We start from the raw sequence: 9,871 nt of genomic DNA, 5'->3' as shown, positions 1-9,871 counted from the left end.
CACCAACTTAAGCTGGATTCTTGTACTTTAAGATTTTCTATTGGTTTTAGTTCATTTTTGTTGTCCAACAGATCTTCATATCTTAACATTACCTTTTTTTGAAATAAATTTGGGGTTGTAGATGCTTCTAAAGGTGAAACCCATTTTGGTATTCTGGTATAAAACAGTCTTTTAACTTCTTCCCATATCTTCAATAAGGATCTTCTGATAAAATGTTGTTTAAAATATTTATGAGTATTGGCTTTTCCATAGCAAATAAACGCATGCCATCCTAATAATAATTCATGTCCTCCTAATGTTAGTAGTCTGGTATTTTCTAATGTAATCCATTCCTTTAACCATATCAGTGATGATGCTTTATAGTATAACATCCAATCTGACAATGCAAATCCAGCTCTTTCTTTTGCATCTTGTGACGCCTTCAGAATAGAAGAATATCAATCTTGGTAAAATATTTGTCTTTACTGTAGCTATTCTTCCCATCAGGGATACTTATAAATTTTTCCATTTTTCCAAGTCTTTTTAATGTCCACTATGAGTTCCAAGTCGTTGTCCTTCAGCAAGGAACTGCATCTGTTTGTTATATTTATACCTAAATATTTCACTTTTTTTTACTTCTAAAGCTGATATTTCCTGTAACTGTTGAATTTGCAGCTTAGTCGTATTTTTCGTTAACATCTTTGTTTTGTTGAAATTAATTTTCAGTCCTGCCACCTGACCATATTCCTACAAAACTTTTAATAATTGTGTAATAGAGTCAAATGGGTTTTCTAAAATAAAAACCAGGTCATCCACAAATGCTTGCAATTTATATTCTTCTCCTCTTATTTTAAGACCCTTAATGTAGGTATCTTCTCTAATCATATCATTCAATATTTCAAGCACAAATATAAATAATAATGGTGAAAGTGGACATCCTTGTCTAGTTCCTTTCTATATCTCAATATTTTGTGATAAATCTCCATTGACAATGACTTCTGCTTGTTGTTTTGTATAGATTGTGTTAACCACTGTAAAAAAGTCTTTGCCGTATTGTGAAATTAATAATTGTTCCAACAGATAACGTTCCAGCTGACATTATCTACAGCTTTTTCGGCATCTAGGAAAATCAGGGCCATCTGTTTTTCAGGATGTAGTTCAAAATATTCAAGTACATTTAATATAGTTTTTACATTATTTCTAAGTTGTCTTTTTGGTAGGAAGCCTGCTTGATCTTGATGGATTATTTGTGTCAATACTCTTTTCAGTCTTGCGGCCAAAATAGAGGCATAAATTTTGTAATCCACATTTAATAACAAAATTAGTCTGTAGTTTTTGATTTCTTTCTCATCTGTGTTTTGTTTGCATTTCAGGGTTATTAGGGCTTCATTCCAAGTTTCTGGTATTCTACCTTCAATTAATATATTTTGAATTACATGTTTTAAAGGTATTATCAGCTGATCTTCAAAGACATGGTAAAATTCTGCCGGAAGGCCATCAGGACCTGGGGTCTTTTGTTTTTTGTAGTTGTTTTTTTGCTTTTTTAGTGCTTCTTTTAATTCAGAGAAAGTGATTGGATCATTTAAATGTTTCCTTTGTTCTTCAGTAAATTCCTTCAAGTTACATATTTTAAAAAATCTTTAACTTCTTCACCTATGGCTTCTCTTTTTTGGTATAACTTCTCATAAAAAGTTTCGATAACCTTTTTCAAGTCTTTAGGTATATTTTTTTCTTCCCCTTCATTTCTTAAAATTTTTATATTCCCTTTTTCTTTCCGTAGTTTGTATGCTAACCATCTAGTCGGTTTGTTAGCATTTTCAAAATAGTTTTGTTTTGTATACATAATTTTTTTGGCTATCTCTTGTGTTAACAAGTGGTTCATTTGGTGTTGTAATAACTTTAGTTTCATTCTTAGTTCTTCAGCTAAGGGATCTTGTTTCATCTTCTCTTCTTCTTTTTTGTTTTGTTCCTTAATTTGTATAAATTTTCCTGTCTTTTATTTTTTAATATGTGCAGCTTCTCTGGCGTAAGCCTTAAATGCATCCCACAGCACTCTAATGGAAATATCTGTCTGGATATTTTGTTTGAAAAACATTTGAAATTATTTTTTAGTCTCTGTTATAAATTTTCCATTCTTCAATAGCAATGTATTTAAAGACCATCTGTTTTTTTATATATCTTGTAGTATAACCATCACAGGATTGTGATCTACGAAAGTTGCTGGTAATAGTGCCACTTCTGTCTAGAAGTCTATCAAATACAGCATTGTAATCTTCAATCAGACAGATTTCCTCAACATTTTGTTTAGAGATAAGTTCTTGCAGGAGTTTATAAATATTTTCTTGATGTTGGTTGGGTGCATATATATTTACAATCAAGGTTGTTTTACCTCGTCTTTGTATTTGAATTATCAGGAGTCTTCCATCTTCTGAGCTGTATACCAGCTCCGGATGTAAATGTTCTTTCACATATGTTACTACACATCTTTTTTTCTTTTCCTTATCTAAAGAGATAAATACTTTTCCAAATTTTTTAATTTTCAAAAGATTTTGATCGGAATATTTTATATGAGTCTCTTGTAGACATATGATGTCTAGTTGCATTTTTTTCAGTTGTTGAAATATCTGTCTTGTTTTTGGAGGTGCATTCAATCTATTAACATTTATTGAGATTATCTTCTCTTTTATCCATCTTGCAGTCATGATTTGGTACCTTCTTTGTGCTTAGTTTAAGTCTTGTGACTATTTGGGATGTTGTAACCTTTACAGTTTTTCTGGTCTTTTTTGTTGTCCCTGATGCTCCTTGTAAATCTTGGCTATCCTCTTCTGTGTTCTGTGGGTCTTCTGTTTTCAGATCTTCTCCATATGTTTTGATAAAATCTTCTGCTTTGAAAGTTGAATTGATTCTGTATCTTTTATCTTTGTAAGTAAAAGTAGAAGTAGAAGTAGCCATCTATATGGAATTTCATTATTTCTCAGAACTGTTGTAAGTTCCATATATTCTTTTCTCTATCACTCTCCATGGGATTTCTTTTAAAACTTTTATTTCTGTGTCTTCTATTTAGAGTGGAGTTTCACTTGCAAATTTGAGGATTTCATCTCTTAAAGTTTTTTTTGTGGAATCTTACATGAACTTCTCCAGGAAGATTATTTCTTTTTGCGTATGCAGAATTCATTCTGTAAACCACATCAATTGCTTAGACTTCATCTATATTTTCTGTGCCCATATATTTAGCTAAGATCTGTGCCATCTGAGTTTTCACATGTTCATCTTTGCTTTCAGTTATATAAGCTGCTTTGTCCATTTCTAACTTCACATGAGGCTCTTCCATGGAGCTCTGTCTGGAATTTACATCTTGCAGTTTAAGTTCCATCTTTTCTGATTTTTCTTCCACTTTATTTGTTGTCTTTTTTAGATCAGTAATATCATGCTGATTTTCTTGATGTTGTTTCTGCATTTCTCCCCTTTGAATTGTCATTATCTGCATTAAGGAGTCCAATTTAGTCTGCATTGGTTCTACAACTGCAGATACTGTTTCTTGCACAGCTGCTTTGACTTCTGATTTAACAGATGGTGCCACTGATTCTTGAATTAAGGTTTGTAAGTCTTTTAAGGATATTTGTGCCAGACTGGCACTCACCGATTTGGTTATTCCTGGGGAAGTACTTGGAAATATCTTTTTTTGCTCTGTTCTACTAGTCATGTCAATTCCTATTACAGAGAACACCTGTAAACTCAAGCAGTTATCTATGTTTCCATAACAATATTTTTTTATCCCAATGCTGAAACCAAGAACTTTCCCAGAGTTTCAAAAAGGCTTATCAACTGTTTACAGTACAATTGGAACACAGTAATCTTTTAGTAATAACAGTACACAGAGAGAAAGTCACAGACTTTCTAGTTTATATTTTGCAGAAATGATGTTTAAAAACAAAAGTCAAATGTTTTCCAAATAATTTTTAAGTTGATCTTCTTTCTTCTTCTCTAAACAGCAAAAAGCCACAGTCACCTTAATTTGTAATCCAGATAGCAATAATTATTTGTAATCCAATTAGAAGGTTTCAAAAAATCCTAATAGAACCAAAACTGGGGGGGGGGGATCCATAAATTCAAAGTAAATTCAAGGGAATAACCAAGTATTATAATCGACAACACAGACTTTCAGAGGTAAAGATGCTTATATCATTCCAGAAAAAGTAATTGTAATCCAACATAGGGTCTTGCAAGCAGTTTAAACATATACTTCCCCCCCCCAAAAAAACAGTTAATGTTTTAAAATTTTTGATTGCAAAGCCCCCATTTTAAAAAACAAATTATTGGATTCCAAAAAGCCAAATGGTGGGTATAATATTTAGTAATCCAATCTGAACTGCTAGATTTGTAGCTTCATCTCAAAATTGGAAGCAGTATGTATTTAGGTATTTATACCCCACTTTTCTCCCCAATGGAGCCTGAAAACAGCTTTGTAGCATCACTCTGTCCTCTTCCATTTCATCCTCACAACAACCCTGTGATGCATATTTTCACTTTAAAATTCAAGATTTAGGGCTTTTTAGAAAAAGGTTTCATTTTCAGGAATTTAAATGCAAAGTTTTGAAACACAATTTTAATTTAATTTTATATTCCATTTAAAAATAGATCAGATCCTCTTTCAAGCAGCAGCAGCTGACTGGCCATCCTGAGCCAGCACAGTGTGCTGAATTACTGGTTAATAAGTAAGGCCCTGCCCTGCCCTGCCCTGCCCAGCCCGATCTCATCAGATCTTGGAAGCTAAGCAGGGCCGACCCTGGCTAGTGTTTGGATGGGAGACTACCAAGGAATGCCAGGGTCATGATGCAGAGGCAGGTAAAGGCAAACCACCTCTGAACATCTCTTGCCTTGGAAACCCTGCTGGGTTGTCATGTCAGCTTGTGATTTGACAGCAAAAACAACAACAAACAAGTAGGGCCACAGGAATAGTTCACTGCCCTGAATGCTGTCTTTCTTTCCTTTCAGGACTGTCTCTGCAGCTTCTCCAATGGTGCCTTCTTTGAATTAGATGGGTGGCCCTACTGTGAGCTTCACTTTCACCATCATCAGGGGACAGTGTGCCATGGATGTGGGAAGCCCATTGTTGGGCGTTGTGTCAGTGCCATGGGGCACAGGTTTCACCCAGAGCACTTTGTTTGTGCCTTTTGCCTTACCCAACTGCACAAAGGCATCTTTCAGGAGCAAAATGACAAAGCCTATTGTCACGCTTGCTTCAACAAACTCTTTGTTTGATCTTCCTAAGGATTTTCATGCTTTTTGGTCATTATATTTTTGGTGTTCCTACCTTACCTACTGGAAGAGTGCACTACATGTGATACTCTGATACCATTTTGTGTCAATAGGCAATACGTATATTTTCCAGCTTTGGTACATGCAAATACGTGCCTGCAACAGATCTGATTTGCTGATCACGCTAATGAAGCTGGAAACATTACACATTGTACCCTATCAATAGAAAATGGTGATCGTACATATAGAGAGGATCGCACATAACATGCTCTCCAAGTATGTGAGGTAGGAGTACCCACAGATATAATGGCTGAAAAGGGTTTACACTCTTAAGAAAACTGGAAAAGGAGGAGATGGCTTGAAAAGGGTTAAGAATGCAATCCTGTGAATACTTACTTGGAACTTCTCCCAGTGAATTTAGTTAGATTTAATTCCATGTAAACAGGCACAAAATTAGTGATGGAAAATATTGCCATAATCTGAATTGCCATGTTGCAAGCAACAAACTTCAGTGGATGCTGGTGTTAGATATACATTCCGCTCCACTGAATTTCAAACACCTCATAGTTTGTACTAGTCCCATATTTTATCAAGGATAGTCATAGTTGCTGTTTCCATGCAGCCTCAAGAAAGCAATAGCTATTCTTAACTGAAGTCTAGTTTCTAGGAATGTCTGCTGACTGGTAATATGCATATTTTTTTCCTCACTGAAAAGCATTCATTTTCACTAAACCATTCCATACTGGGGGGGTTTTGTAACTAAATCACACGTTTCCCCCAATCTTTGTTATGAATCAGAGCTCATATATTTTGATGGCTTTTACTTTTGCTGGGGGCAAGACTTGAAGGCTTTCTGGCACATTACTCGCTTTTGGATTCTGTGGGCATTTCACTAAATTGTCAGGTGTCCCGGCAACTTGATCTTTCTTTCCAATTCCCATTCTCTATATATACAATTTACCTGTTGTGTTGAATTTCATATATGCATGTAAACAAGCAGTCATGTTTTGCAAATTGGCTTGGATAGCATTTTATCCTTAAATCCCTTCTCAGTTTTGCACTTACACTGTAACAGATACCTAGATAAACTTTAGCATGCGAATTTTTGTATTGTTCATGCAGTTTGACATGTTTCTTTGGATTTAAGAGGGTGTTGGCACATTTTTGCTTAGATGTACATCACTGGGACTATTATGTTTTTTTTCTGGACAGCAACTGGCTAGATCCGAGCACGTGTTGAGGTGACCTGTCTAGGGGCTGTCCTCCCTTTTGTTTTAGAGGCTTCTACACTTAGGGCTGGAATGGTTTGAAAGACAGGAAATGAGATGGAGTCTGCTGTCTTTCCTGTGCTGGCACTTGTGGGCTGGTCAACACCATCAAGCTGCATCTTGGTGAGAACAATTTCAGTCAAACTTTAGGACAGTTTTCTGGAGAGTAAGAGCCTTTCCTGTGGTTAGGCAGAGTGATCCCTGGTCTGGCACCTTCATGGTGAGGAAGGAAGGAAGGGCACACTCCCCACTTGTGCATCCAATTGTCATTACGGCATCTACAGGAAGGAGGCATTCTTTAACCATAGAGGGATGTGACATGTTCCTAGCTGATCTTTACTACGTGTGTGTGTGACTGGGCCTCTGCTGGGCCTGTGTGATTTATTGTCAGTAGGAAGTAGGATTCCCAACTCTGGATTGAAAAATTCCTGCAGATTTGTTGGTGGAGCCTGGGGAAGGCAGAGATGGGCCTCGGTGAGGCAGAAGGGCCACAGAGTCCGCCCTCCAAAACTGCCATTTTCTCCAGGGGAACTGATCTCTAGTCCGGGGATCCATTGTAATTCTGGGAGATCTCCGGGCCCTATCTGGAGACTGGCACCCTAGCAAGAAGGGCAAGGAATATTAAGCTAGGTTGGCCTCCTCTAATAGCAAGAACAGTGTGGGGGTTTGGCCAAGAGTGTAAATTGTCAAGTGCCCTGAAGCGTTCAGTGATGAACATAAATTGGCCTAAGCCAACTTCTCATGCTCGATCAATTAGAGGGAATTGGCAAAGGGACTTGGGGCTGAGTTGCATTTAACCTCAATGCCAGCCAGCACGGGAGCCTGGCCCTTCTCAGTGCACACGTTTAACGTGTTAGTTGTGAGGAAACAAAGCATGGCCAGGGTGGTCTTGTCTGAAAACTGCTAGGCAGATGAGGTACCCTCAATTAGGGTATCAATAAAGCCCTACTCATCTCTTCAGTCTGGAGTACAGGAGGCAAAAGCAGAATCAGCTGCCAAGTATGCATCTCACATACCTCTCAATGTTGAAATCTGACTGGGCAGAAAATATATACCTACATTCCTAGATAACGAGTCAGTTTCAGACTAAATTTTCTGCTGACAGAAAGCAGTTCTTTGTCCAAACTTACCTGGGTCATTGCAGGTGGCCAAGCCCCCAGCCTTTAGGCTACCCACCATTCCTATGGCTGCCCTGACTGCATGCGTGTCGACACTGCCTGGCCACATCACTGATTGGTCCCTTTAAGGAGCTGCCAGAGGCTGGCAGCTCCTTAAAGGGACCAATCAGTGATGTAGCCAGGCAGTGTCAACACGCATGCAGTCAGGGCAGCCATAGGAATGGTAAACAGGGAACAGCCATAGGAATGGTAAACAGGGAAGGGGTGTGGAAGGTCTGGGCAAGCTGTTGGGTGAGCATGCGATTAAGCCTGAACCACATATGGGGCCAAATAGCAGGCCAGGGAAGAGAAGGGGAAACAAGGCACAGTTACCCACCACCACCACCACCACCTCCACCTCCTCCCTGCATCATTTGAGGCCTTTGCTGGCCCTGAGATCTCAGCTGAAAACCACAGAGGCAGATAGGAAGGGGAAAGCAGCCACGGACCCCCTGACTCCCACAACTTGGTGGCCCATGTAGGGACTCCAGGCAAACCAGGAGTGGGCTCTAGATTGCTAAGTCTACCCTGGGGTAGAAGCAGTGGCATCTGCTCCAATTATGCCAACTACCATTTATTTAACTCAATTTGGCTTGTGGATGGTCAAACACCAGGAAAAGGTCCTGAGGGGTGTGACCCAGCAACATCAAGAATTCCAGGCCGCCCTGGTGTAGGACTTGAGGCTGGGTGAACAGCTATGAGCTGGCAAGGTAAGGTGCCAGGACCAGGTGAGCCCTATGGCATCAGTATTCATGCCTGCCCTCTTACCATTGTTATTTGGCTAATGCAGAAGCCAACTGTTTGGTTGGCCCTAATAAAAGAGAATACATTTTTAAAAATTCTCTACCCACAATTTCTGTTTGTTTGGAAATACTGTGATCAGCTGCCAAGGAGGGGGATTCCTCAACTGGAGGAAGATAATTTGGGAAGAGGCTGTACTTATAGATTTCTTCTCTTCCTCTGGTAGGTAATATTGTCCAGTTTGACTTTCATTTGATCCTTCACCTAGTGCATGATCTAAAATTAATGTCCACTTTTGTTACTATGACTACCATGTTTTCTCCTCTGCTCCTGGCCTTTTACTGAACCTGTGTCCTCCATTTGGTGTTAAAGATAGATTTGAACTACTCATTTTATATTACTGATTGGAGGATTCCCCTTTCTCCAGAAGGCTGAAGATGCAATTGGATACCAACTCTACCCAGCCTATAGTTGCAGGCATTGTGAATGCCCATCCCAAATTAAAAGTTTTGGAGAACTCAAAAGTCTGTACAATTTTGTGGTGTTGTTTACAATTCTAATAAAAAGTATAATGTGGCTTTTGCTTTTTGTAGTATGGGGTAAATTCTTCTTTTGGTCATTCAGCTCTCTGGGTATCTCAAGCGTTTAAATCTAACTTCACCGAAGGTGGGGAAATTCGCTTGCATTGCTTTTGCCAGTTTGGTGTAGTGGTTAAGTGTGTGGACTCTAATCTGGGAGAACCAGGTTTGATTCCCCAGTCCTCCACTTGCACCTGGCTGGATGGCCTTGGGCAAGCCGTAGTTCTGATAAGAGCTGTTCTTGGAAGAGCCATTTCTGTCAAGAGCTCTCTCAGCCCCACCTACCTCACAGGGTGTCTGTTGCTGGGAGGGGAAGAGAAAGGAAAGGAGTTTGTCAGCCGCTCTGAGACTCCTTTGGGAAGTGAAGGGCAAGGGGTATAAATCCAATCTCCTCCTCCTCCTCCTCCTCCTTCTTGCATTGTTTGGCCAACTGAGCTGTGGTTGGTATTGTTAAGGAATAAAAAGTTATGTGTGTAGAACTGGATAACCCAGGCTAGCCCAATCTTGTCAGATCTCAGACGGTAAGCAGGGTTAGCCCTGGTCACTATTTGGACCACCAAGAAATACCAGGGTTGCTACACAGACGAAGGCCATGGCAAACCACCTCTGAACATCTCTTGCCTTGAAAACCCCGCGGGACTGCCCAGGGCTGGCTCCCTCCTCTTTCTCAGCTAGTCTCTGGCCTAGGGCGGAGCTCCGACCAGGGTGCCAACTGCCCTGCCGCCCTCCCCCCCCGCTGCCAAAAGCCCCCACCATCCCTGCCCAAAGCCGCTGCTAGTCATCTTGCTCTGCACCACCATGCGCCCGTCCATAGGGCACTCCTGCCCACTCGAACTTACGCACAGCATGCCCATTGGTCCCTGGCTGCTGCGGCCATAGCTGATTCGCC

The 9,871-nt window shown here is 39.8% G+C and overlaps 1 protein-coding gene across 1 annotated transcript in view; it reads left to right on the top strand.

Moving 5' to 3' along the window:
• Positions 1-5,241, top strand: part of LPXN (leupaxin) — a 50,325-nt gene extending 45,084 nt beyond the window's left edge. The window contains exon 9 of the mRNA XM_015409526.1: positions 4,975-5,241. Coding sequence (XP_015265012.1) covers positions 4,975-5,241 — 267 coding nt within the window. The remainder of the gene's footprint in view (positions 1-4,974) is intronic.
• Positions 5,242-9,871: the final 4,630 nt, after the last annotated feature.

This window comes from Gekko japonicus, unplaced genomic scaffold (assembly GCF_001447785.1).
Source record: "Gekko japonicus isolate JY-2015 unplaced genomic scaffold, Gekko_japonicus_V1.1 scaffold1169, whole genome shotgun sequence".
In the NCBI taxonomy this organism is placed as follows: Eukaryota; Metazoa; Chordata; class Lepidosauria; order Squamata; family Gekkonidae; genus Gekko; species Gekko japonicus.
This window is presented reverse-complemented; position numbering and strand designations above follow the sequence as displayed.